The sequence below is a fragment of the Bactrocera neohumeralis genome, chromosome 2 (genome assembly GCF_024586455.1).
Source record: "Bactrocera neohumeralis isolate Rockhampton chromosome 2, APGP_CSIRO_Bneo_wtdbg2-racon-allhic-juicebox.fasta_v2, whole genome shotgun sequence".
In the NCBI taxonomy this organism is placed as follows: domain Eukaryota; kingdom Metazoa; phylum Arthropoda; class Insecta; order Diptera; family Tephritidae; genus Bactrocera; species Bactrocera neohumeralis.
Genome location: NC_065919.1, coordinates 34,192,371 through 34,218,667, shown reverse-complemented (window position 1 = coordinate 34,218,667; position 26,297 = coordinate 34,192,371). Strand labels below are relative to the sequence as shown.

General features: G+C 36.4%; 1 protein-coding gene and 1 pseudogene across 12 annotated transcripts in view; one reads left to right on the top strand and one right to left on the bottom strand.

The window, feature by feature from the left end:
• Positions 1-476: 476 nt before the first annotated feature.
• The window catches only part of LOC126763765 (mothers against decapentaplegic homolog 6), a 135,737-nt gene continuing 109,916 nt past the window's right edge, over positions 477-26,297 (bottom strand). For 10 of the 12 annotated variants that reach the window (XM_050481560.1, XM_050481542.1, XM_050481599.1 and 7 more), the window contains 5 exons: positions 17,772-17,819; positions 16,333-16,404; positions 2,826-3,035; positions 2,599-2,749; positions 477-2,533 (listed from right to left, as the gene is read on the bottom strand). In XM_050481560.1, the coding sequence (XP_050337517.1) occupies positions 2,368-2,533; positions 2,599-2,749; positions 2,826-3,035; positions 16,333-16,404; positions 17,772-17,819 (647 nt within the window). In that variant the 3' untranslated portion in view covers positions 477-2,367. The remainder of the gene's footprint in view (positions 2,534-2,598; positions 2,750-2,825; positions 3,036-16,332; positions 16,405-17,771; positions 17,820-26,297) is intronic. The other 2 variants (XM_050481621.1, XM_050481622.1) reach the window with 2 other exon arrangements.
• Positions 18,963-19,099, top strand: LOC126751842 (small nucleolar RNA U3; annotated as a pseudogene).

Here is a 26,297-nt window from a genome sequence, read left to right as displayed (position 1 = left end):
AGCTTTGGAAATTATAAATTAAATGTTCAGCATTTCCACATAATACACAAACACCCAGTAAGCTATTTGAAGCAACAAAGGATTTTCTTTGATGTGTACTCACGGCTTTTCCGGTTTTACCAAATGTTTCAGCTTGTGTTTGTAATGCATGCTCTACGTTCTCGAGGGGACGACATCGATGTTCTAAAAATGCAGCTAATAATTCCCACGATAGTGACTCGTTTATTGACTAACTTTCTTCCCATTTTGCTTGAGTTACTTTATATTATCGATTTGATTTATCGATTGTTCACTGTAAAATATGTCCACTAATTTTAAACTGGCGCGGTGGCGCACGAACTAATAGTTTGAAATTTAAAGTTAAGTTTAACTATATCACTAATAAACACACGCAGCGATCAAGTCGGGGTCACCAAATTGTTGAGCTACCAAGCTTTTTTGATAGCTTCGAAACGCGATATAAAACAACAACGATATATATTTTCAAAAGTATTTATTAATATATACAATACAACGAGTGGAAAGTTACGTGGCTGGTGGTTTAAAAGGTGAAATGCAAATAAATGAGTCTGCAGGTAGCGAATATAAGAAACTAACTAGAAAATAATGCGTGTGCAGGAATCGAATGTAAAAAGCGAACTAACTATGATGCTAGGCTTAGGCAAAGCTAAGCTTAATTGTTCTCAGATGTATGTATGTATAAATAAAATAAGGGATAAAGGGAAATGAGGAATTAGAATAACGAGTAATGCTGCGGTGGATATGCAAAATTAGAGTGACCAGATAACAATTAATATTAAATATTTACAATGTTTTCTCACCACAGTGGGTGGAATATACATATGTGTGCGTATAAATTTAGTTAATTTAAGTATAAATAATAACTTAAGATTAATGCTACTCATTATTGGTAGTTCCATCGTGAAAGGAGCTGCTCCGAACACCGATTTTTGCATATATTGCGTCTAAAAATTGGCTATACATAGAACGTGAGACATTACTTTGCTACACTGCTATCGTAGTTGCCTTCACGAACGCATCCTATATCAATATATATCTTCAGTTAACTGCAGTTTGTTCAAGTTAATATGTTCAGATAACTTAGGTGTTAACAGCCATATATTATATAACGTCAACTACAGTAACAGATATTTATATTGCCTATTTAGCCCACATTACTATTTGAAAAGGATACTCTTAAGATGTCTCGCAAATTGAACCGTACTTACAATAAAAAGTCAGAAGTTTCCACAAATTGCAAAGTCGGCTATATAATCTAACATAAAAAGGCAAATTTTCATCTAAAACTGTGCGTTGCCACATAAGTACCTTTCATTTACAGGTCCAATATAATACCATATCTCATTTGATTGTGAGCCTCTGTAAAATTTGGTGGTTGCAAAGTCTTAATAATAAAATATATAAAACAATATACATCTTTCCACAATTTTTTATTTTAATATACATAAATACCAAAATTATAAGTTTTGATCTCTGTGAGAAAAGTTAACTTACTGTATTATGCATATGTATGCCAATGGTTCTGGATACACATCCATATGTATTTATTAATAATATATAAATGTACGTGCAATATGCGCATACAAAATAATGTATAAACTTAAGTAAGTAAGCAGGTATGTGATTTGTCTAAATATAAACAATTAAGTCTTTGCTTTTATCTTTATATCTCTTATTGAAACTGCCTCAGGCAAATTTTTTTTTCTACTTTTGTCCTCCTTTACTACTTATGCTGATTAAAACAAGCAATTTATATATATATATATATATACTATATATTATATGTATGTTTCTATGGTTGTATGTATGTGCTATAAAGATAGAATTTAAATAGTAAATATGTACGTATACACATGTACAATTTCGAACACTATTCTTGCTTAAGTTTAGTCTGCATCAATTTTAATTAGGCACTAAAAGCGATCAACGCTCGCGTTATTTTCGATAACTTATGTTACTTTCATTTCAGATGCAGTTTACTAAAATATAAAACATACTCAAATAATAATAATTCCTAACTATCGTAAGTATTTTAATCACAGGACTTTCCTATCTTAATTTTTTCGTGGCTTGCCTTAATTAATTCCAAGTATATGACAATGTTCTCCATTTAAATGTATTGCATACGCATGTCCAGTACGTATGCCTTGCAACAGCTAGATCATTCCATAATTCGTAATTGCGACACTGACGAAAATAGGCAATAGCAGATAAATTGACTATATTATGATATATTTGTTGTGTAACGGTGTTCGACTTCGTTTTTTTAATAAAGGGTTCGTACTTATTTAAGATTAATCTGAAATTTCTGTAATTTTTGATTTTAAATTTAGTAGCAATAGGATGTCACCGCTGTGTAAAAAATATTTCAAGCCAGCAAGGGCATTTCATAATATTTTGCCGTTTGTAGTGTTTACCCCAACCTTTAACGAAACTAATGCAGATACTTCGCGTATTTACTGGACCCAGTTCTGCGCCAGGAAATTGTGAAGAACAAATCAGCGATTGAGCCCTGGTAAAAAAGTGAATATGTAAGATGGAAATTTCAAATGCCATAATATGTTTTAAGATATTTACCTATTAATATCGAAAGCTTTAAGGCAATCTCCTGGTGTCACCTTATAAACGCATGACAAGCTTTCATTCAAGGTTGGTGATAAAATAAAAACGGGGGCCATAGAGCGGTTGTAAAGCCAAATTCCATCTGGCTCTTGACTTAATATAAGACCTATAAAATATGTGAAAACACAATAAACAAATAAGATAGAACTAGATTGTAGTATAGGAATATACTTCCTACTTACCAAAACCAATTTTTTGTCGAGTACATTCAACATCCTCTCGAGGTGGTGTGGTCTTATCTGCAGTCAAATCTCTTAAACAAAAATCCTGACTGTCGTTATTATTTCCCCTTCCATCTGCATAAATGTTCACAAAAGGTTTATGAACAGAACAACGATTTCCAACGCGTTCATTTAGCTCCCAGTATGCTACCTGGCACCAAGAGTTTTGATCTGTAATATTAAATTAAAAAGCAATGTCAAAAATTAACTGAATTTACTGAATATAAATAATAAAATATATATATATATATAATAGAATAATATAGACCACTTTGTAAATAAATACGTCCAAACCATTAATTTTCAATGCAAAGTTGGTGCTTAAGGTCTTTATCGACGTAAAAATTTAACAATGGGCATAGCACTGGGCACCTTTTAGGTGGAAATCCTGTATAAAAGAAACTATCCAGCCAATTTCAACTTAATTTGGTGCATAACATTATTCTCACATCATTATATTACAGTCTGGAAATGGATATTAATATATCACAATTTTATCTCTGATTCTTTCGCTCTGTAGTATATACAACTATGTAAATCAAGCTCAAGTATGTCTACTGAACGTGTTTTAAAATTAACGCAAAATTTAGATTTGTCGCCATTTATGAAGTAAAGCGTTGATAAGGCTGAACCCACAACGGATTAGTCAAAAACGTCTTTGACTAATAAGACACTTTTTGTCTCGCTTGGTGGGCATTAAAATAAAACGAAACAAGTAAGGAAGGGCTAAGTTCGGGTGTCACCGAACATTTTATACTCTCGCACGATAAAGTGATAATCGAGATTTCATTATCCGTCATTTACATATTTTTTAAATACCGTATTTGTGTAAAGTTTTATTCCGCTATCATCATTGGTTCCTAATGTATATACAGAGAAGGCATCAGATGGAATTCAAAATAGCGTTATATTGGAAGAAGGCGTGATTGAGAACCGATTTCCCCCATATTTCGTACACGTCATCAGGGTGTTAAGAAAATATTATGTACCGAATTTCATTGAAATCGGCTGATTAGTTCCTGAGATATGGTTTTTGATCCATAAGATGGGTGCAGCTTCCTTCTGCCATTTCTTCCGTAAAATTTAGAGTTTCTGACGTTGTTTCTTAGTCGGTTAACGCACTTTTAGTGAGGTGGGCGTGGTTTTTATCCGATTTCTTCCATTTTTGAACTGTATATGGAAATGCCTGAGGGAAATGACTCTGTAGAGTTTGGTGGAAATAGCTATAGTAGTTTCCGAGATATGTAAAAAACTTAGTAGGGGGCGGGGCCACGCCCAGTTTTCCAAAAAAATTACGTCCAAATATGCTCCTCCCTAATGCGATCCTTTGTGCCTAATTTCACTTTAATAATTTTATTTATGGCTTAGTTATGACACTTTATAGGTTTTCGGTTTTCGCCGTTTGGTGGGCGTGGCAGTGGGCCGATTTTGCCCATCTTCGAACTTAACCTTCTTATGAAGCCAAGAAATAAGTGTACCAAGTTTCATCATATCTCAATTTTTACTCAAGTTACAGCTTGCACGGACAGACGGACGGACGGACAGGCAGACATCCGGATTTCAACTCTACTCGTCACCCTTTGGTATATATAACCCTATATCTGACACTTTTAGTTTTAGGACTTACAAACAATCGTTATGTGAACAAAACTGTTATGCTCTCCTTAGCAACTTTGTTGCGAGAGTATAAAAAGAAGGAAACGAATATTTTCAATAATTAAAGTTTTGTGAACGAAATGAAAGAAATAAAATAGACGGATGCACAGTACAACCAGAAGCGCGATTCAGAAAATAATACTACACATTTGATTTCTGAACTGATAATGCATCCGAGAAAATTTCGGAATTCCACAAGGATGCAGGTGTTGTCAACATTCGAATATTTGCTGTTTTTAATAAAACATTTAATCTATATATATAAAAATCAATGCCACTTTCTTTGTAATTTCATCACTCATAAACGGCTGAACCGATTTGGCTGATTTTTTTTTGTTGTATTTGTTATTATTAGGAGAAGGTTCTTATGTAAGAAAAAATTACGAAAGTTGCCGGAAACCCCCTAAAAACAGCCCTTTTCTTTTTCCCATACAAACGTTTTATTTTGGATGTACATATGTATATACATTAGAATGGGTCAATTTGTATGGAGCAAAAAAAATGCACCAAGCGGTTATCAAAATCGTAAACTACGATGAATTCTAAGAAAATTTGCCCAAGAAACCATGGCTCTAAAATCAAAACGGAGCCTCCGGTTTTTAACGAGAAACTTTTCATTTAGTTTTTTTTTTTTCAATAAATGAAATGAAATCGGACGAGAACCGATGTATTCAGCGTGGTATGGTCGTTGGCCGCTGTGGTCGGTGTGTGTATATGTTACCTATCCACCCATAAAAATTAAAATAATAATAAATAAAATTCAAACTTTAATAGCTTTCATCTTCCGCGAAATCGTATTGCAGTTAACAATATCATTTTATATCTATATATAAAGCAAAAACTTAACTGTTAAGGGCCAAACAAAATATAATATACTTCTAAAGTTCAGAATTAATTAGTTTTAAGGTCTTGTTTGCTGTCCATCCTAGATGTTGCGTTTCGACTTGCAACCGTGACTGCCATAACACCATCGCGATTTTTTTCTATAGTTCGACGTGAAACGCTAGTCAGCAGTTGCACAAAGCGCTCGGTTCCTTGAATATGTGGAGGAATTTGTGGATCCGGAAGTGGAGGATTGTCAAATTCTATGTATTCGAGCAAATGGTCATAGGGTATGTTTGCAGTGAAGGGCGGCTCCGACAAAATGCTATTGTTATCTAAGTTTATCATCTCAACATAACCAGTGCAGTCAAAATTTATAGTTGGTTTTTTGTAAGCTCTTAATTTTGTTGGGTCGTAAAGTTTTTCACGATAGTACAAAATTTTTTTTAAAGCCCTCTGGCGCACTTCCTTTCTGGCATCAAAAAGCATTGTTAGTAGAACATTTTCTGAATGTGCAAAATGTGAGTTATTTTGAACAACATTATTTACAATTTCGCGCAGATTTTGTGGTAAATATTGCGTTGAATAAATATATTTACATAAGAGTGAACTGCCATATATTACCGAGTTGTAATACTTAACATTAAAGTACATAGGTACGTAAACTTTCATGACAAACGTTGCTAAAATTCTTAAATTCAGTAGCTGTTGGAGCCAAATCCAAATCAACAACATCCGCCAGGACCGCTGGAATTGTCAGTTTCCTCGCGGTATGCTGATCAGTCAAAAATTCGTGTAAATGATCAGGCATCAAACCACATGAGCAACAATTTCTTTGTAAATCGCACTTGCATTTTCCAATATAGAATAAGTTGTTCATAGTCTTGATAAATGCGGTGTATTTTTTAGATGTAAACGTGCCTTTTGTTTTTTTAAAATATTTATTCAGCAAGATTTTCAGCTTGTTTATTACGGTTTTCTTCGTCATTATGCCAATATTCAATTTGCTCCAAATTTCAATCAATTTATCCGCCACTTGTGGAGTAAAAGATGCGTACGAAAACATTTTATTTCTATTTTTAGACCGACCACTCAAAAAAAAAATATATTTTAAAACATCGCGGCAAGTTGGTAAGTTTAGTTCGTGTAAATCACTTGGCAAACCAAGAGCACTAAAATTTGGATCTGACATATGCTTCAAATATGATTCCGAGAGATTTGATAATGTAATATCTTTAGCACAAGAACTAATTGATATAGGAGATGACTCCATAGTTAAAAGACGCTTAAGTTTTGCTTTAAAATGTTAGAATCGCGAAAATCAGAGGCACACACTTCTTCCTTGAGTAAAAACTTCTAACTGTAATATTGTATCAAAATAATTTAAAGCGATGGTTTCGGAAACAATTGTTTTATTAGTAATTCATCAGCGTTGCTTTGCTTTCTCTGAGAAGTTGATAAAATCATAGCAAACAAATAAAATAAAAAAAAGCAAGTGCAAATCAGACAAACAATCGACAGTGTAACAGAAATTGGAATGATTTGGTTTTCTGGCTGCAATACAACACCGAATACCAAACTCAAGATGTTTGCCTTCAACAGTTATTAAAATTTCCGATCTTTAGTGTTTTCAAAAATTACCGTTATATGGGAGGTGGGCGTGGTTATTATCCGATTTCGATCATTTTCCAGATATCTCTTAAGTAGGCATTGTGTAATATGTATACCAAATTTGAACGAAATCGGTGGGGTGGTTCCAGAGATATGCATATGAACTCATAAGTGGGCAGTGCCACGCCCCCTATAAAAAATTTCTGTACTGTCGAATTTTCTGCTTAAAGCAAATTAGCTTCGATAGCTACAAAACAAGCAAACAATCGACAGTGGAATAGGAATTGGATTTTTTTTTACAAAATACAATATACGAAATTTTCTCGCTAAAAACCGGAGGCTCGATTTTCATTTTAGACCCATGGTTTCTTGGGCAAATTTTCTTAGAATTCATCGTAGTTTACGATTTTGATAACCGCTTTGTCAAGAAAAAAATTGACCCACTCTAATATACATACATATGTACCTACATACATACATATGTATGTAAGTAAAAATTATTGTTTGTTTGTTAGTAACGCTAACGCTCGAGAACGGCGGAACCAATCTTCATGAAATCAGAAAGTGTTCGCTGTGGATCTGGAAAGGGTTAGATATAAAAAAAACCATATACTTTTCATAAGGAAAAGTCGAAAAATTGGAAATTTCCAAAAAAGTGACTTTTCATACAATTCCTTTTTGTTTTGTTTTTCAATATTTTGATTTGTAAATTATTTGAATCGTTCAATTTCGGTCGCTTGCTTTTTTATTCCGGCTCTTTAAAAGAATAATTATTGAAAATTATTCAGTGAAAACTCTTTATGTGTGTTTCAAACGAAGTGATCATATAAGAAATTATTTTAAAGAAAGTGCCGGCATGTCCGAAATCAAACATAGGTCGACGTATTCGAAATGCTCGGGGCGTGTTGTCACAAAGAGTATCACAAACTGCAGTGCGACGTCCACGAAATAGATTTGAAGAAGCTCATCATGCAAGAAATTCAGCAAGACCTACGTGAATACGACGTCGTGTTTTGGAAGATATGTTCCGTGCTGCATTTGTTTACGACCCTTCAATCGACTATAATGTACATGGATATATTGGAATGATGGATGTTATATGCCCACATTGTGAAGCGGCTAAATTCTCGGGAGAAACGGCTGGAATGTGTTGCGCTAACGGGAAAGTAAAATTGCCGGAATTTGAACCGCCTCCTGAACCATTACAATCATTAATTTTTGAGACATCACCAGAATCGAAACATTTTTTAAATCATATACAAGAGTACAATTCGTCTTTTCAAATGACTTCTTTCGGCGCTACAAAAATTATAAGAGATCAATTTATGCCGACATTTAAGGTGATTGCATGGAATATTTGATGGTTTTTTCAATGAATAGGGAAAAATTTATTCCTATAACATTGCATACATATTACAGATCCAAGGTCAAATTTATCACCTAGCGGGTTCATTGTTACCGCTCCCTGACGCTAACCATCAATTTTTACAAATATATTTCATCGGAGATAAAAATCGTGAATTAAATCAACGCTGCACAATTGGTTCTCAATTAAAGCTGTCTCATTTATCATTCGATGCCATAACTTTGCCAGCTTTGTCTTTCTTGAGCTTGAGAACCGTTTCTTAATATGCAGTCTATTGGACTCGATTGATTTCACTGATGCACAGCCCAAATTCAGTAGTATTTTTACGCCAAAAACCAATTCTTTCTTAACGCACGAAATGCTTTTTGATTCACTTATTTGTAAACTAACACAAGTTGCTTCACCAAAAATGCGATTATTCCTTAACTAATACTTATAATCTAACCAATAGAAATCTTATAGATGGTATTGGTAGTACTACCTAAGTATGTATCAGCCACAGTAAAACGTGGGCGGGTCCTCTAGTTTTTAAGTAAAATACAAACTACCGCAAAAGCATAACTCCTGCAAATAGATTAGTTATAACATTTTGTATTAAAAACAACGGTGCAGCTATAAGCAACGAAACGTGTTTTTCTGTCTTGTATTGTCTGTTTCATTCGGTGTGGGTTGCGCCGTAGCTCGGCATGTATTGATCGGCAACAAATACGGTTTTGTCGCATTTGGTGTGCGTTGGCTGTATGAAAATACATAAGAAGTTCGACAACAGCTCTTCAAACAAGTCAAAGCTCGAACATGCGTTTTCAAAACGTCACACAAAAACGTCTTGTGCTCTAACCCACATTAGCGAAGCACATAGCGACATTTTGTCGTATGAGACAACAAAAACTGTTTTGACTAATCCGGTGTGGGTTCGGCCTAACTCTAAATTAATGCAAAGTTTAAAATTAAGCTTAGTAAAAATAGATAGAAAAATCTCTTCATTATTGAACAATATTTCAAAAATGATAAAAGCTTGACGGCCGCATTTTTCGAGTTATATCATCCTAAGCGATAAAGAACATTTTCACCTGGATGGGGTTATTAATAGCCAAAATTGCCGCTTTTGGGGTTCTGAGATCCCACATGAGATTTTCTAAAAGCAAATATGTACTCGTATGTACATCCACAACATGTCACTGCTTGGTGTGGATTTTGGGCTAGAGGCAAAAGTGGACCATACTTTTTCATAACGTTTTTATTAGCTTCCTCTGTATGTATGCATGTATAGTATCTTTGTAACATAAGTAAAAATTAAGATATCTTGATGAAACTTGCTGTGAATGTTTCCTAGTACTCAAAAGGTCGGTATTGTAGATGGGCGTAATCGGACCACTGTCACGCCCACAAAGCTCCTTTAAAAAACCTATATAGTGGCATAACTAAGCACTAAATTTAGATACCGAACTGAGATTTCTGTGTATTGACTTTTTTAAAAATGGGCATGGTCCCATCCTCAAAATGGTTTACAGTACATATCTTCCAAACCGCTAAAGCTATTTCGACCAAACTTGGCGTCTTTTTAAAATTTCTTCACACTTTGTAAAAATAGGTAACATTAGATAATAACCACGCCCACGTCACTTGAAATGCAAAATAACGTAACAACATTTTCGGAAATTTACAGTGGCATGAATTAAACACGACATAAAATAGAACATGAGTGAAACAAATTTTTAATATTGGTTAAAACTGGTTCATATCTGAGCGCAGAACCTGAAAATGTTGGACATACATATGTAATATTATGTTTGTAATTTGAAGTAGTGAATCATAATCAATAAAACACTCAATTTCGAATTTTTTGATGATACGTTATTTTGAATTTCAGGTGACGATATAACGGTAATCTTGAAAACTAATGAAAGTGCGATAACTCACTGAATAAATTCGACACGAGCTTTCAACTTCTCAGCCTAAATGGTGGGAAAGAGCTTTAGAATAAGGTGTAAAAATTTAATAATGGGTGTGGCACCGCCTACTTTTAGATGAAATCCTATATGCACAAAACTACCCGACCATTTTCAAACAAATTTTGTATGTGATATAAGTATACTCAACCGTTCCTATCACACAATGTGAAAATCGGACAACACTTATCTACTTCAAATATAACACAAATTTAAATTCCATCTGATTCTTTTACTACCACTATGAAATCAAACACTGGCAGGACGTGAGAGAGGACTTTACTTCTCAATTGCCTACTCGGTCCGAAGTAGCACCAGTTAGCAAGCGTTACTCTGCGTTGGATTTCGCCACTGACATTGTTGAAAAGGATAATACTGGTTCAAAAATAGACGAAATTATCTACGACTTCAAAATTATGACTGTCAACAGTAACGGAAGCCAAGCCGCGAGAGCGACGACTGTTTGTTTCATGATAGGAGATATTTCGTCCAATTTGCCTTGCTTCCTTTTCCAGTTTGAAGAAAGCAGAACTAGCGGCGCGGATGTTAAGGCCAATGATATCAATATCATCGGCATACGCCAGAAGCTGTACTCTCTTATAGAAGATTGTACTTGCTCGATTAAGCTCTGCAGCTCGACTTATTTTCTCCAGCGGCAGATTGAAGAAGTCCACAATAGGGAGTCGCCTTGTCTGAAACCACGTTTGGTATCGAACGGCTTGGAGAGGTCCTTCCCTATACTGAGTTTTTGATATTACTCAACGTCAGTTTACACAGCGGGGATACCAAATTCAGACACAGCGGCATCCCTGTCAAAATCAGGGTTATAATCGACAAGGTGGTGGTGTGTGCCGATTCTCTTTTGACGGGTCTTTTCCAAGATTTGGGGCATGGTTAAAATGTGGTCAATTTGTTAATTTTTCAGGCCTAAATCGACACTGATAAGGTCCAATCAGTTTGTTGACGGTGGACTTTAATCTTTCACACAATCGCTCTATAGAACCTTATACGCGATTTTTAGGAGACTTATCCAACGGTAGTTGGCGCAGATTGTAGGGTCTCCCTTTTTGTGGATTGAGCAGAGCACACATATATTCCAATCGTTGGGCATGCTTTCGTCCGACCTTATTTTGCAAAGAAGCTGATGAATGCTCCTTATCAGTTCTTCGCCGCCGTGTTTAAATAGCTCGGCCGGCAATCCATCGGCCCCCGCCGCTTTGTTGCTCTTCAGATGGGTAATTGCTATTCGAACTTCTTCATGGTCGGGCAATGGAACGTTTGCTCTATCGTCATCGATTGGGGAAACGGGGTCGTTTCCTCCTGACGTTCTACTTTCACTGCCATTCAGAAGGCTGGAGAAGTGTTCCCTCCATAACTTTAGTACGAGTATATTCTGGGCAGTGGCGTAGCTACAATTTCAGGCGCCCGGGGTCAAGGATGTTCTGCCGCCCCCCTTTATCTACATACCTACAAATTTCAGGAGGTGGTTCGAACAAAAGTGAATTTTTACAAAATATCTTCGATAATAAGTATATAAAATTTAGGAACTAGAAGCCACGCAAATTCTGAAGTTCCAAAACTCTCACAATACGGGTTTTGAGGAAATTAGGAGTAAATTTACAAGACATCTTATTAAAAGCCATAGAAAAAACCCATTTTCGCCCTATATCTTGTACACTCTTCACACAATTTGCAGGAATTTTTGCCCGAATTGGAGTTTTTAAATACCATTTTTGAAAATTTGGAGAAATAAAGTATTTGTGACATTCAAAGCACAGGGTAACTGTGAGAGTGACACGTCGCGACGACAGAGTAAAAATAAAGATACTGTTTTTTTTGTCACTCCTACGTCGCAATGTGTCGCTCTCACAGTTTGCCCTATGCTTCAACTGTTTCTATCACTATGTTCTATCACTATTTTTAAGAAAGATATAAGACAAATTCAAAGACCTAAGAGTATTCGAGTAAAAATTAATATTTTTCATTGTTATTCAGATTATTAAATTGTGTGTGTACAACCCACCGTCAACAAACTGATTGGACCTTATCAGTGTGACTTAGACCTGGCAAATCAACAACCGGAGATTCCAGATATTCACCATGCGCCAAATCTTGGAAAATACCCGTGAAAGGAGAATCGACACACTGCCTTTATGCCGCGATGTCTGAATTTGATAACCCCGCAAAACTAATACGGCTGTATAAACTGACGTTGAGCAACACGAAAAGCTCCGTCAGGATCGGGAAGGGCCTCTCCGAGCCGTTCGATACCAAAAGAGGTTTCAGACTAGGCGACTCCCTATCGTGCGACTTCTTCAACCTGCTTCTGGAGAATATAGTTCGAGCTGCAGAACTAAATAGAAAAGGTACCATCTTCTATAAGAAAGTACAGCTGCTGGCGTATGCTGATGATATTGATATCATCGGCCTCAACACCCGCGTCGTTAGTTCTGCTTTCTCCAGGCTGGAGAAGGAAGCACAGAAAATGGGTCTGGCAGTGAACGAGGGCAAGGCGAAATATCTCCTGTCATCAAACAAACAGTCGTCGCACTCGCGACTTGGCTCTCACGTCACTGTTGACAGTCATAACTTTAAAGTTCTAGATAATTTCGTCTATTTAGGAACCGGTATTAACACCACCAACAATGTCAACCTGGAAATCCAACGCAGGATTGCTCTTGCCAACAGGTGCTACTTCGGACTGAGTAGGCAATTGAAAAGTAAAGTCCTCTCTCGACGAACAAAAGCTAAACTCTATAAGTCGCTCATAATTCCCGTCCTGCTATATGGTGCAGAGGCTTGGACGATGACAGCAACCGATGAGTCGACGTTACGAGTTTTCGAGAGAAAAATTCTGCGAAAGATTTATGATCCTTTGCGCATTGGCCACGGTGAATATCGCATTCGATGGAACGATGAGCTGTTCGAGATGAACGACGACATTGACATAGTTCAGCGAATTAAAAGACAGCGGCTTCGCTGGCTAGGTCATGTTGTCCGGATGGATGAAAACACTCCAGCTCTGAAAGTAGTCGACGCAGTACCCGCCGGGGGAAGCAGAGGAAGAGGAAGACCTCGACTCCGTTGGAAGGACCAAGTGGAGAAGGACCTGGCTTCGCTTGGAATATCCAATTGACGCCACGTAGCGAAAAAAAGAAACGACTGGCGCTGTTGTTAACTCGATTATAATCGCATAAGCGGTGTCTACGCCAATTAAGAAGAAGAAGAAGAGTGTACAACTCTTTATCTTTTATAATACATTTTGTAAAAAAAATTTTTGAAGTATTTTTCTGAATATTAAAAAACAGCGAAGATTGGTTTGCCGCCCCCAAGACGTTGTGCCCGGGGCGACGGTCCAGTCTGTTTTCTCTCCGCTGCGACACTCCTCGTCATACCAGTTCTTTTGCATTTTCCGAAAACCAATGGTTTCGGTTGCAGCTGTACGTAGGGATTGAAATGCCGTCCAGTTCTTATCCCAGCAAGTCGAGTAGAAAATCGTCTGTTGTGATTGCAGCTTCTCGACGTCGAACCTTTCTTGTGTTTGTTGACGTGCGTTTTTTGCTGCACGGAGGCGGGTGCGAAACTTGGTTGCAATAAGGTAGTGGTCCGAGTCGATGTCAGGATGTCTAACGTCTAAAACACTGGAGACGTGTCTTCCTTCTATCACAACATGATCGATCTCGTTGGTGGCTTTTCGATCCGGAGACACCCAGGTAGCTTGATGAATTTTTCTATGCTGAACTCTAGTACTACAGATAACCATATTTCGGGCCCCGGCGAAGTGGTTCAACCCATTCGGGGATATTTCATCGTGGAGGCTGAATTTACCGACCGTTGTGCCAAAGATACCTTCTTTTCCCTCCTTGGCGTTTAAGTCGCCAAGCTCGATTTTGACATCGTTTCGAGGCAGATCTCATAAGTGCGTTCCAAGCGTCCGTGGTCACATCGTCCTTCTCTACCGTCGTGACGTGGGCGTAAATGAGCGATATGCTGAAGAACTTCGCTTCGATGCGGATTGTGGCTAGACGAGGTGAATGACAATACTTGGCGACGGAGTCTCTGTCCCACCACGAATCTAACATCGAACTTACGCTCCTTTATATAGCCACTGCAGTAAATGCCACAAGGACCTACTCGCCCCAGTCCTTGTTAGGTCCATCGCATTTCTTGGACAGCGATAATGTCAGCCTTTACCCTAACGAGGAAATCAACCAGCTGGGCAGCGGCATCTTCCCAATTAAGGGACCGGTCATTCAGGTGCATGCCCTCAAATCATATTCCTGAACACGTTTGCAGGGATCGTCATTAAAAGGGGGGTCACCTGTTGTTTCCTTTTCATTGGTAGGGTTGTTTACGTGGCGGGTCTAAAACCCATTTTCCCCTTCTCTGTTTAGCTCGCCGTCAAACGAATGTATTTTGGCTAGCCAGAGGATACTTGGTCTAAGGCGGGAAGTCGTGAGCTGCTTGAGCCGTATGTAAAATAATCGTTTCTAGCCACTACCAAGTGAATGACGGTCAGAGAAATTTTCTTACTTGCGTGAACTTCTACATATGACTGCATGACTTTCTATATTGCTGATCTTAAATTCACTTGTAAAGCTTATTACCAAGTAGAGACATTATATTAGATAGTGTGATAGTTAATTTGATTCGTTTTGATAATAACTGTTCAATTTTTTTCATTTATGACATAATTTTTTAAAACATTAGAATAAGCTTATTCAACGTTGTTATTTGTCATAGATTTATTTGATGTTGGCGCCGAATAGATCACTAATGAGAATTTTTGATTAGTCTGGTTTTAACATTAGACACGTTTTTTACTTTATGACCTAATGTAATATTATTATTTATTTTCTTTAAAGAAGTAGAACAGTGAATACCTTTTATCACCACTCTATATGGTCGATCGTGTAAGAAGCATCTTGAAACATCTTACATGATTTACATATGTATGTATTTGCTATCTAAGTATACCTCAAGATCAAATTGGACTAGGACTAGCCGATCTAAATTGTCTCGCAAATCAAATTATAAAAAATTTAGTTAAGATTAGAAAAAGCTTTTTATGTTCGTGTGAACTATCACTAAATAGTTTTTACACATTTATTTAATAATTTATAGTGCACAAATAGCACAATTAAAACGGATAAGATGAAACTGCAAGCCATTAGATTTAGATATAAATAACGTAGACACGACGCAAAATGCAGTAAAGAAACTAAATGAGTATATGACCCAAAATATAAGATCCCCAGATATCAATTATGAGGGTGATATTTTAAAGGGGTCGTTGAATAATACACTTTGAATTAATTGAAAATTTTAATATATATTTTGTCAACACCTGCAAATATATCCCCGCTCTTCAAGCTACACCTACATTTGTTTATTTTATTACGATGCAATGAAATTTCCAACGAATAGAAACTAATTTTAAGTTAACTATTATAAAGGAAACTTTTAACCCTCCCATGCCCGAAATAAAATGAGTGATGCTAAAAAATATTTGAGTACAGATATGTTTTAATCGCGACTTTAATATGAACCGACCAAAACTTCAAAGTCCTAGGAGTCTTAGTTTGAGAGTTACAGGGCGTTGCATATAGGCAATGTCGTGTTTCACAAAGTACTGAGGTCATACTTGAATTAATTTGTTTGCCTATAATTGTAATCCCTTACCTCTATTTAGTTCCAATAATCACTTACTATATAGCACAAAAACTGTTTTATTCAACTTTTTATTTAATTATTTTGCATAGGCTATTTAATAAAAAAAATTGTGATCACGTGTAGACACAGAGACAATAAGCGCACAATTGAACAATTACAAGACTTTTTCGTTAATACTTGATAAGTATATGCATACACAAAACCTTATTCTACTGCACAAAAAACCGTTATCGAAAATAATAAGAATAACTGGAGTTATAATAGCATGAGTACAATGTTGCCTATAGGCAGCGTCGAGCATGAGAGGGTTAGAATTAAAATAAAATCATAGCTAGACTCAAATATAGGAAAGTTATTCGCTTAATTTTGGGAATTTAGTAAATTATTTTACCTTTAACATCAGTGATTGTGATTTTTTTGGTCGAAAAGTTAGTATTGCTTAATATTTTGGCGCAGTCTTCTTCTGTAAAAAAATATATTCCAAATTTAATTTGATGGATATATAAATATGTAAAGTAATATTATCATACTAATCATTTTACCGAAATCGAAACTTTCAAAAAAAAAAATAACAGGAAAAGAGCCTAATATATTTCTATTTTGATCGGTAAAAATTCTTGTTCGAACGAGTTAAGACTTAATTTTATTCTTCCATATAATCAAGTAATAGGAAAAGTAACTTAATTAATTTGTATGATTAGCATAATCGAAAATAACTTTTTTAACTTTACGAAAAAATTATTACTTATTGACTATAATCGTCACTTACACAAGCAATAAACCAATAGTTGTGTTTATGGTCCAGACAATTTTAAAAAGATATCGATGGAAAATCAAAGACCTTCTATCCAGCTTTTACCTATAATTTGAACCATTGGTTTGGGCGAAGTGTGTTCATGTATAAAATATACAAAATATTGGGTAGCGAACTCGGGTCGGCTTTAGTATACCGTCCCAGGATTTCGGGAATAAAATGGGTATGGTCGGATAGAGGAGACTCTCCAGATCACGAATATAGCCGCAGGAAGCTTATAGTTTTCGAGATATTCGCGTTTAAAGTTGAAAATTTGCAATATTTTAATTACATATTTTCTATATATAAAATTAATTTTGCACTTATATTTTTCAATTTTATATGCACTAACACATCACTAATTCATTTGTACACATTTATTTTATATAATATATTGCAAAAATAGCTTTTAATATACCTTTAAATTATTGTTGAATTATGATTAATTAAGAATAACAAATGAATTACAAACTGACAAATAATCAGTGTTACCATATTAAAATATTTTACAAACTAAAACAAAAAAAAAATATAAAGAAATTTATACCCTAAATACAGGAAACATAATCGTTGATAAACAATAAAAAAATATACAAAAAATTTAAGCGGCCTGAAGGTACACCCCGGTGTTGGACCGACCACGGTTATTTTTTTATAGGTTGTTGATTCTCGTATTTGGGGTATAATCAGTTCACTTTATTACAAATGATGTCGATAAGGTAACACTGATTATTTGACAGTTTGTAATTCATTTGTTATTCTTAAATAATCATAATTCAACAATAATTTAAATGTATATTAAAAGCTCTTTTTGCAATATATTATATAAAATAAATGTGTACAAATGAATTAGTGAAGTGTTAGTGGATATAAAAGTGAAAAATATAAGTGCAAAATTAATTTTATATATCGAAAATATGTAATTAAAATATTGCAAATTTATCTTGAAATCCTGGGACGGTATACTAAATTCTTCCCGCGAATTCACATAATCCATTAAACGATGGGAAGACTGAGGTTTGAATAAATAAAATTACCTTCGAATTTCGATCTCTCTATTTCCTGGTAAGGCGGCGGAGCAGTATCTGTAAGAAAAATATTTTGTATACATACATATGTGTAGGATGAAGGACAGAAAGTTGCATGAATTGAATAATAATTAAGCTCTATCAAAAATACTCAAATAAACATATTAGATAAACCAATATTTCATATAACTAATAGAGCTTTGTTCTAATATAAAATGCCAATGATCCAACGAATTGTGGCCACCGAAACATACATTAATACAATGAACGATCAGACGTCATATAGCATTTTAACCGGGAGTGAAAGTAGACGTGTTTCTAGTGGTCTAAAATATCAGCAAGAGTTTGTGGTTTTTTGAAGTGGTAGCAGGCTTGTTTATGTTTGAGACTTACCGGGAGTCTGGGACTGGACTTTTGATTGACTGGATGCTAATACCAAAAAATTAGATAAGTACTTTGATTTGGTTTCCATAGAATTTATTTGGCTTTCACCTGCCCCTCTTTTGGTAAATTTATATACAAAAAATAAATATTAAATAGGAGTTTCCCCACGTAACAGCGAATCAAAACGTGCAATCACTTCTTTTTGCCGTTTTGATTTAGTCTATCAGCTGTTTTTGAAGTTATACTTCTTATACGAGTTCGGAAAAGGTTGCGATAGATTCAGGTTGCGCAACCTTGCTCAATATGAATCTACGCAACCTTATCTGCGAAGATGTTCGAGCAGCAAGCGAAGCGGTGACAATCGGCGATCGTTTGTTCGTTTCTTTCGGCACAGCTCGGCCTTTCTACCAACAACAAAATGTTGCCATGCTTATGCTGTTGTTGTTTTTGTAGAACAATGTTTCAATTTTTGGTTGGTGACATATTCAATTAAAAATAAATTCTGTAGGGATTCGAACCTACGTACCTACATGCTCGTCGTCACTTCTGAAGCGCTTACCACCTAGATCACCATTGACACTTGAATTGCGTTGTCCTAATTATGGTTTGGTTATGCATGAAAGAAATATACAATGGATCGCCGATTGTTACCTCTTTCCTTGCTGTTGCTGCGCATATGTATGTTTGTATGCTTGTTCATTATTGAAGTTATACTGCTTTTTCTTTCCTTTGTCTGTCATTTCTGCGAATTCTCAACTATTTTATGTGCCCTTTTGTTGAAATACCCTGCGTTGGTCCATTTTTTGGAAATCGACACGCGATGACGAAGTATTTTCGTTTTATCTGACAGCGTGAGGTTAAGAAGTTCATTTCTGGTTTTGTCTTGTGTCATATTAGAAATGATGTTTCTTCGAAAATCGTTCGCTTACAACGGATAAAACGACTTCTGAGTGGTGATTTTAATGAATGAATTCTTTTTGGTTGAAACGCTCTGCGTTGGCCGTTGAAAAGTTAAGACTATACTTTTCAGGATCATTCATTTCTTCAATGAAATTAATGACCTTTAGAAATATGCATATTTGCATTATTTCGTTGTCATTTCCATATTCGTAGCAATAGAAGTTCTATGGCATGAGTAAAGTAATGGCCGCCGATTGTCACCCCTTGCCGCTGTAGGAGCTTCGCCTACAAACATGCGTAAATATGTATGTATGTATACGTATGATCGTGAATACATATCGACGCAGATTTTTGCGAGAAGCACCAGAAAGTTGTGCAATTTATGTTTTTTAGCTTTTGCCATCGTCGCGAAAAGACGACTTGTTGGCAAAGGCATGCTCGGGGAGATAATAAATTATAATAAATTTATAAAATGTGAATTTAAGTTTTATAGTTTTCTTTCATACAAAATGATATGCATTTCTTAAAATATCACTAAGTAGTATAACTTCATCCGCGCGTAGGGACTCCACGCACCTTTTTTATTTTGTTTCTCTTTTTTCTCCTTCTTCGTTTTGCTTTGGTTATGGCATTGCCAACCATCAATATATAAGTAAGGTTTGTTAGGGCAAAGACTGAACGTACCCACGGACAGGTGTTCCCAACTATTCTCTGGCAGAGTTATAGCCTCTGAGAACAGTTTGGGATGTACACCAGAGAATCCTTTTCGGAGGAACTCAAAAATCCTGAGAACGCCTCCAAAAGGCAAACCTGAAGAGGCCACCGCTGCTGGATCAGCAAAAATATGCGAAAATCCCGACCAAGCAGGCAAAGGTGGCAAATCTGAGGAGCTTCAAAAGAATTCAAATAATGAAAATCCCAGTAATTTCTGAAAACTGGGTAAAAAAATCAAAGAGCTCGAAAGCATGATGTCTGGTCAGAGACATATTAACCAAGCTATGCGGGATCTGATAAGCTGTATGACAAGGCCGAAAAGTTAGAGCACCCGTCGAAAAGAGAGAGGAAAGGCGTCGCAGGTATCTCCTATCAAAGGTGATAAAAATGGCCCAAAGAGACCTCGCGAGATATTGGGATATTTGCCACCAACAAAGAAGCCGAAAAACATGAGTCATAAAGTGCAAGCAACTTATAGTGAGGTCACTGAATGCATGCACAAAGACAGTTTGGGAGACAAGCCCGCTGGCGAGAAATGCTTAGACGTCGTAAGAAAGAAGAAACCGATCGAGAAGAAAATCAGATCGAAACCAGACGCTATAATCTTAACAAAAAAGGAGGGACGGATATCTTGAAAAAAATAAAATGCGACAGAGGCCTCGAAGAACTGGGTTCAAACGTGAGGTACATTAGAAAAACCCTCAAAGGAGATCTGCTAATTGAACTAAAAAATCAAGCAGAAAAGAGAGCCGACACGTTCGAAAGCGCCCTAGAAGGAGTTATTGGTGAGATGGCCGTAATACAGCCAAAAACTCATAATATTACCATTACATATGTGTAAAGACTTGGATGAGATTGAAGAAATCTGTGAGGCATTACAAAAGGAGTGTGGGATCCAAAACCTGGGGAAGAAAAATATAAAGAATTTGCGGAAAACTCGAAGTGGCACTCAAATAGCTCTTATATGCCTACGAGCTGAGGATGCTAAAACTTTACTCAAGTGTGGCAAAGTAAAGATTGGGTGGTCTATCTGCCGCCTCCGTGAATTTTCACCTATTACTCGTTATTTTAGGTGCTTCCAACTAAGAAATATAGCACACAAATGTTGCAGCCCCACTGATAGGTCTTCCCTTTGAACACTTTGCGGAGCCCCAGGTCACGTGGCAAAGACATGCACAAATTCCCCAAGTTGTATGCCCTGTAAAGGGGAGCACTCCGTTTTAAGTACGGTCTGTCCTAAATACGCAGATATGCTGAAGTCAACGAAAAAACGAAGATATTGCAATTAAATCTCAACCATTGCGCTGCAGCACAAGACCTTCTAAAACAGACGGTGCTGGAAGAAAACATAGATGTCGCTCTATTAAGCGAACAATATTCTCAACGTTCGGAAAGCACTTGGAGTAAAGATATAAGTGGCAAAGCGGCAATATGGGCCTGCAAAGGTCAAGCCTTCACACCACGTTCCAAGGAGTCCAATAACGGCTTTACATGGGCGAATATAGAAGGAATATATTTTGTAAGCTGTTATGCTCGTCCTAGCGCAACAATTAGCGAATTTGAAGATTTTCTCCTGGAGTTATCTCTAGAAATCAGAAGCAAATCGCCAATAATAATAGCGGGAGATTTTAACGCATGGTCCACTGCGTGGGGTAGCAGAATTACTAATCATCGTGGTCGCCTCATTCTACAATTTTTGAGCCAAACGAACCTCACGGTTTTAAACAGTGGCACACAAAATACCTTTCAAAAGGGAAATAAAGGTTCAATAATAGACTTAATGTTTGCTAACGACGTGCTTAGCAGGCATACTAAGTGGAAGGTGTCAGATATGTACACAAATAGTGACCATATGGCTCTAATTGCTGAAGTTTCGTTCTCCCAAGAAACGGAACACTGTCCGAGAAATACCTCCCGAAGACGAAGCTGGCGGCAAAAGGAATTTGATACTGATGTTTTTGAGAGTGTCTGGAGTACGGCAAATGCATCAGGCGAAAACGCAGCCCACTTAGTATCCGCTGTGCGGAAGGAACTAGTTGCTGCATGCGATGCAACTATGCGCAAGACGAGATACTATAACAATCGAGAGCCGGTATATTGGTGGAACGACGAAATTGCCAAGCTGAGGAAGCTTTGTCACTCAGCTAGACGCCGTCTACAGCATAACCAGGGAGGTGACAACGAAATCAGCCTCAGAGGAGCATTTAAATGCCAGAAAAAGCTCCTGAAATCAGCAATTATCGTTAGTAAATAAGAGATCCGGTTTCGAAAAGCTCTGTGAAGAGGCGAACATAGACCCCTGGGGAACGGCATACAAAATCTGTATGACGAAATTCAAAAATAAGTCTCAGCAGCCCAAGAACGCATTATTTATGAAAAATGTTGTCGAAGCGTTTTTCCCGGCACATGCCTCCATTTCCTATACTAAAGGAAAGGAAGCTACGGAGCCACCCCTATTAGTCACAGAAGACGAACTATTGGCTATTGCGAAAAAAATCAAAAACTCCAAAGCGCCAGGAATAGATGGTATACCAAATAGAGCCCTTAAAGAAGCCATAACTCTAAGGCACAGATTATTTGTTAACATGTACAATGCGTGTATATTAGAAGAGGTATTCCCCGATCCGTGGAAGATGCAGCGTCTAGTTCTACTGCCAAAGCCAAATAAGCCACCAGAAGAACCATCATCTTATCGACCTCTTTGCATGCTCGACACAATTGGGAAAGTGTACGAAAGCATTGTAAGAAACCGCTTGGAGTTAGCAATCCAAAAAGCCGGCGGATTATCAGAGAAACAATACGGCTTTATTAAAAAGAGGTCCACTATTGACGCACTAAGAGAAGTAGTTGATACTGCAAAATGTGCAATAAGTGGAAAAAGTTGGAAAGGTGGTAGGAAAAAATACTGCGCGCTAATAACCCTGGATGTGAAGAATGCGTTCAACTCCGCAAAGTGGGCAAATATAATAAAAGCTCTACACGATAAACACGCTCCTCATTATCTGATAAATATTATAATGAGTTATTTTCAAAATAGGAGATTGTTATACGAGACGGACGAGGGCACTCAGATCTACACTATCACCAGTGGAGTACCGCAAGGCTCGGTTTTAGGCCCGCTGCTATGGAATCTGATGTACGACGGGGTGTTAAAAATACCGCAACCAAAAAATGTGAAAACAATCGCTTATGCAGATGACCTCATAGTGGTAGCTGTAGCTAAACATCTGGATGACCTCCGGATCAAATGCAATGACAGCATAAATGGTCTGCGCCGATGGTTTGCTACCATGAGTCTTGAGCTGGCTGAGCAGAAAACAGAAGTCCTGCTCATAAGCTCAAGGAAGATTGAGGAGAAAATATCGCTGACCATAGGAGAATGCGAGATTACTTCACAGCCACAGTTGAAGTATCTTGGGGTAATAGTGGATTCAAGATTAAAGTTCATGGACCACTTAGAAAATGCGACAAGTAAAGCAAATAAAATATATGTATAATGCGTTATCTAGAATGATGGCAAATAAAGGCTGTGTGCGTTTCAGCCGACGAAATTTAATAGCTAAGGCAATAAGATCAGTGATCCTGTACGCGGCTCCAATATGGATACAGGCGCTAGAAACAAAATCATATGCTAGACCAATTAACACAGTGCATAGGCTTTCAGCAATGCGTGTGATAAGTGCTTTCCGAACCATTTCAAATTACGCTACTGAGGTATTAGCCAGTATGGCGCCGATTGACATCCAGGGAGACGAATTCGCGCATATATATAACTTATCAGAGACGTCTACCACAGCAAAAAGAGGAGAGAGAATAAAAAGCATTGCAATGTCGCAGCAACGGTGGCAAACTTCATGCAAAGGACGGTGGACCTACCGACTGATTTCGGACATACATTTATGGATAGGTAGACAACATGGAGACCTGGATTTCCACCTTACCCAAATATTCAGTGGGCATGGTTGCTTCAGAAGCTATCTATTTAAATATCGTCATGACTTTAGTCAATACTGTCCGACGTGCACAGAGTGTATAGAAGACTCTGAACACGTGTTCTTTTATTGCCCTCGGTTTTCTAGTATAAGGGAAAAGCTGAAAACCTCCCTTGGAGGTATTATCACGGTGGAAAATTTGACAGCACTTATGTGCGAGTCCTCTGTAAAGTGGAATGCTGTCAGCGAAGCGGCAAATCAAATTATGACAAAATTCAATCAGTCCGTGCAATAGAGGAGACTTAAACGTCTTCTTCTCTCCCATGAAGTAATACTTTGTCCAGTGGTCCCGTGGGAGAGATATGAGGTGGGAGTAGCACTATAAAAAAAAAAAAAAGAAATTAAGGAAAATCCTCGGGTTTCGGCTCTAGAAATTGCTTTGGAAGATCGTCAATTGTAGTAGTGTTAAGTATGAGCCATATTTTAAGTGAAATTTTGGGTTTGAGAAAGCTGTGTGCACAATGGATGCCGCATTCGCTAACATTGGAACAAAAACACATTCGAATGCGACTTTCAGCAAAATTTGGATCGTTTTAAAAAAGAAAAAGTAGATTTTGTACGTCGATTCATCCCTAAGTATGAGACTTGGGTCTATCACCATGATCTTGAATCGAAACTAGTTCGTGTCCGGAAATCAGCCGAGAAGGTTATGGCATCAGTTTTTTGGGATGCGAGAGGAAATTCGTTTGTGGATTACTTTCAAACTGGTAAAACAATTAATTCTGAATATTATTGCAACCCTTTGGACCGGTTAAAGGAAAAAGTTCGTAAAAAAAGACCCGGTTTGCAGAAGAAAGAAATCGTTTTCATCAGGACAATGCACCGTGTCGCAAGAGCATTTCGTATTCACCAGATTTGTCCCCAGCGGCTTTCAGCGTTTTGTTATCAAATGAAGAGGTCATAGCGGATGTTGAAGCGTAGTTTGCAGACCTTCTCGATTCTCACTTCAGGGATGGGTAGGCTTTATAGGAAATTGAATGCTCTACAAAATGATCTTCTACGGGTTTTTCGTAAACCTAATCGTTTTAAAAATATAAACGGTTGAATTTTAAGGCAAAGTTGTTTGTTTTTTTTGGAATCTTATATTTCACATGCAAAACTATGAACGTTGCAATTTATAATAAAAGTCATTTCATCATTCAAATAAACATCATTTTAAATTTCAACGCCCATAGTATTTTACGAAAATGTCTTCTCTACCAAAATGGTCTCTTTAATTTTTTGATTAAAATAAGTATTGAGAAAATTTTCATGGTCAAAAAACAAAAAATAATAAAAATATACTTTTAACAGAAATATTATTTATGAAATAAAAGGCCATTTTTGTAGAGCAGTAAATTTCCTACAAAAATAGAATTTTCCGATTAATAATCATTTTTTTCGTTAACACGTTCGCGGACGCAAAAAATTTTAGGGAGCTGCAAAAATATACAGGCAATTATTTTTGAAACTAGTTGTAATATCCGAAATCTAATTAGACATATATTATAAGAGTAGTCAGAACATCGTATTTTAACCGTTATATACAATGAATGCTACAGCATCCACGACGATATAGATAATATTTTTCAACCAGAATGACGTGAGGAAATTTGTAAATACACGGAGAAAAGATAAAATAATATGAAAGTATCTAATGAACCAATTGGTCATTATTTTGAAATGTGTATTAATTACAAAAACTTAAGATTGTATAAAATTAAATGAATAAAAATTGGCTTTAAAATTTGAATGCTATAGCATTCACGTCATTTTGCATCAGTATGAAATTGAATGCTATAGCATTCACGTCCGCGAACGTGTTAAGCGATAAAATTCTTAAGAAACACATTTTTTTTTAATAATAAAATTTTAACCGTGAATATCCTTTCAACGGTTAGGTTGACGAAAAAATTGTTTGTGATATTTTTGAAGAGCATTCAATTTCATACCGCATCCACAAGAAACCGTTACTTTATGGACCTTCCCGTTAACAATAAAAGCTCATACTTTGAGAGTCTTTCTTAGAGGTGTCTATCAACCAATTTTTCAGAATACGATGCGGAAAAAACACACGCAAGAAAAATATATTTTTAAACTAAATGATTTTAAAGCTAGTAAGGAAGGTTCGGGCGTAACCACTTATAGTCTCACAAAGTAAAGTGGTATAAGAAATTTCCGTGTATATTTTAATTAGAATTAAGTGTTGTCACAATTATTCACGTATTTAGAGGATTTTTTAAGAAGTTTTGTCCAATTGTGGGAAACCGTACGTTAGTTTTGTTTTATAAGCTTATAATTAATTTAAAACGCATGCCAATGTATTGAGGAGTGTGAAAATAAATCGTTTTATGACAAAGAATAAAAAAATGTATTTCTTATATCAATATTACAATACACTTATGATATATATAATTTGTATGCAATATTTGCTATTTTAAGCATAAGTCTTAACAGAGATTCCCTAAGTATAAATTTATTCACATATTCCAAATTACATTTAATTTGATTTTAGAGTATTTTATTTCTATCTATATTTAAAAATTGTTATTTAATAACAAATAAC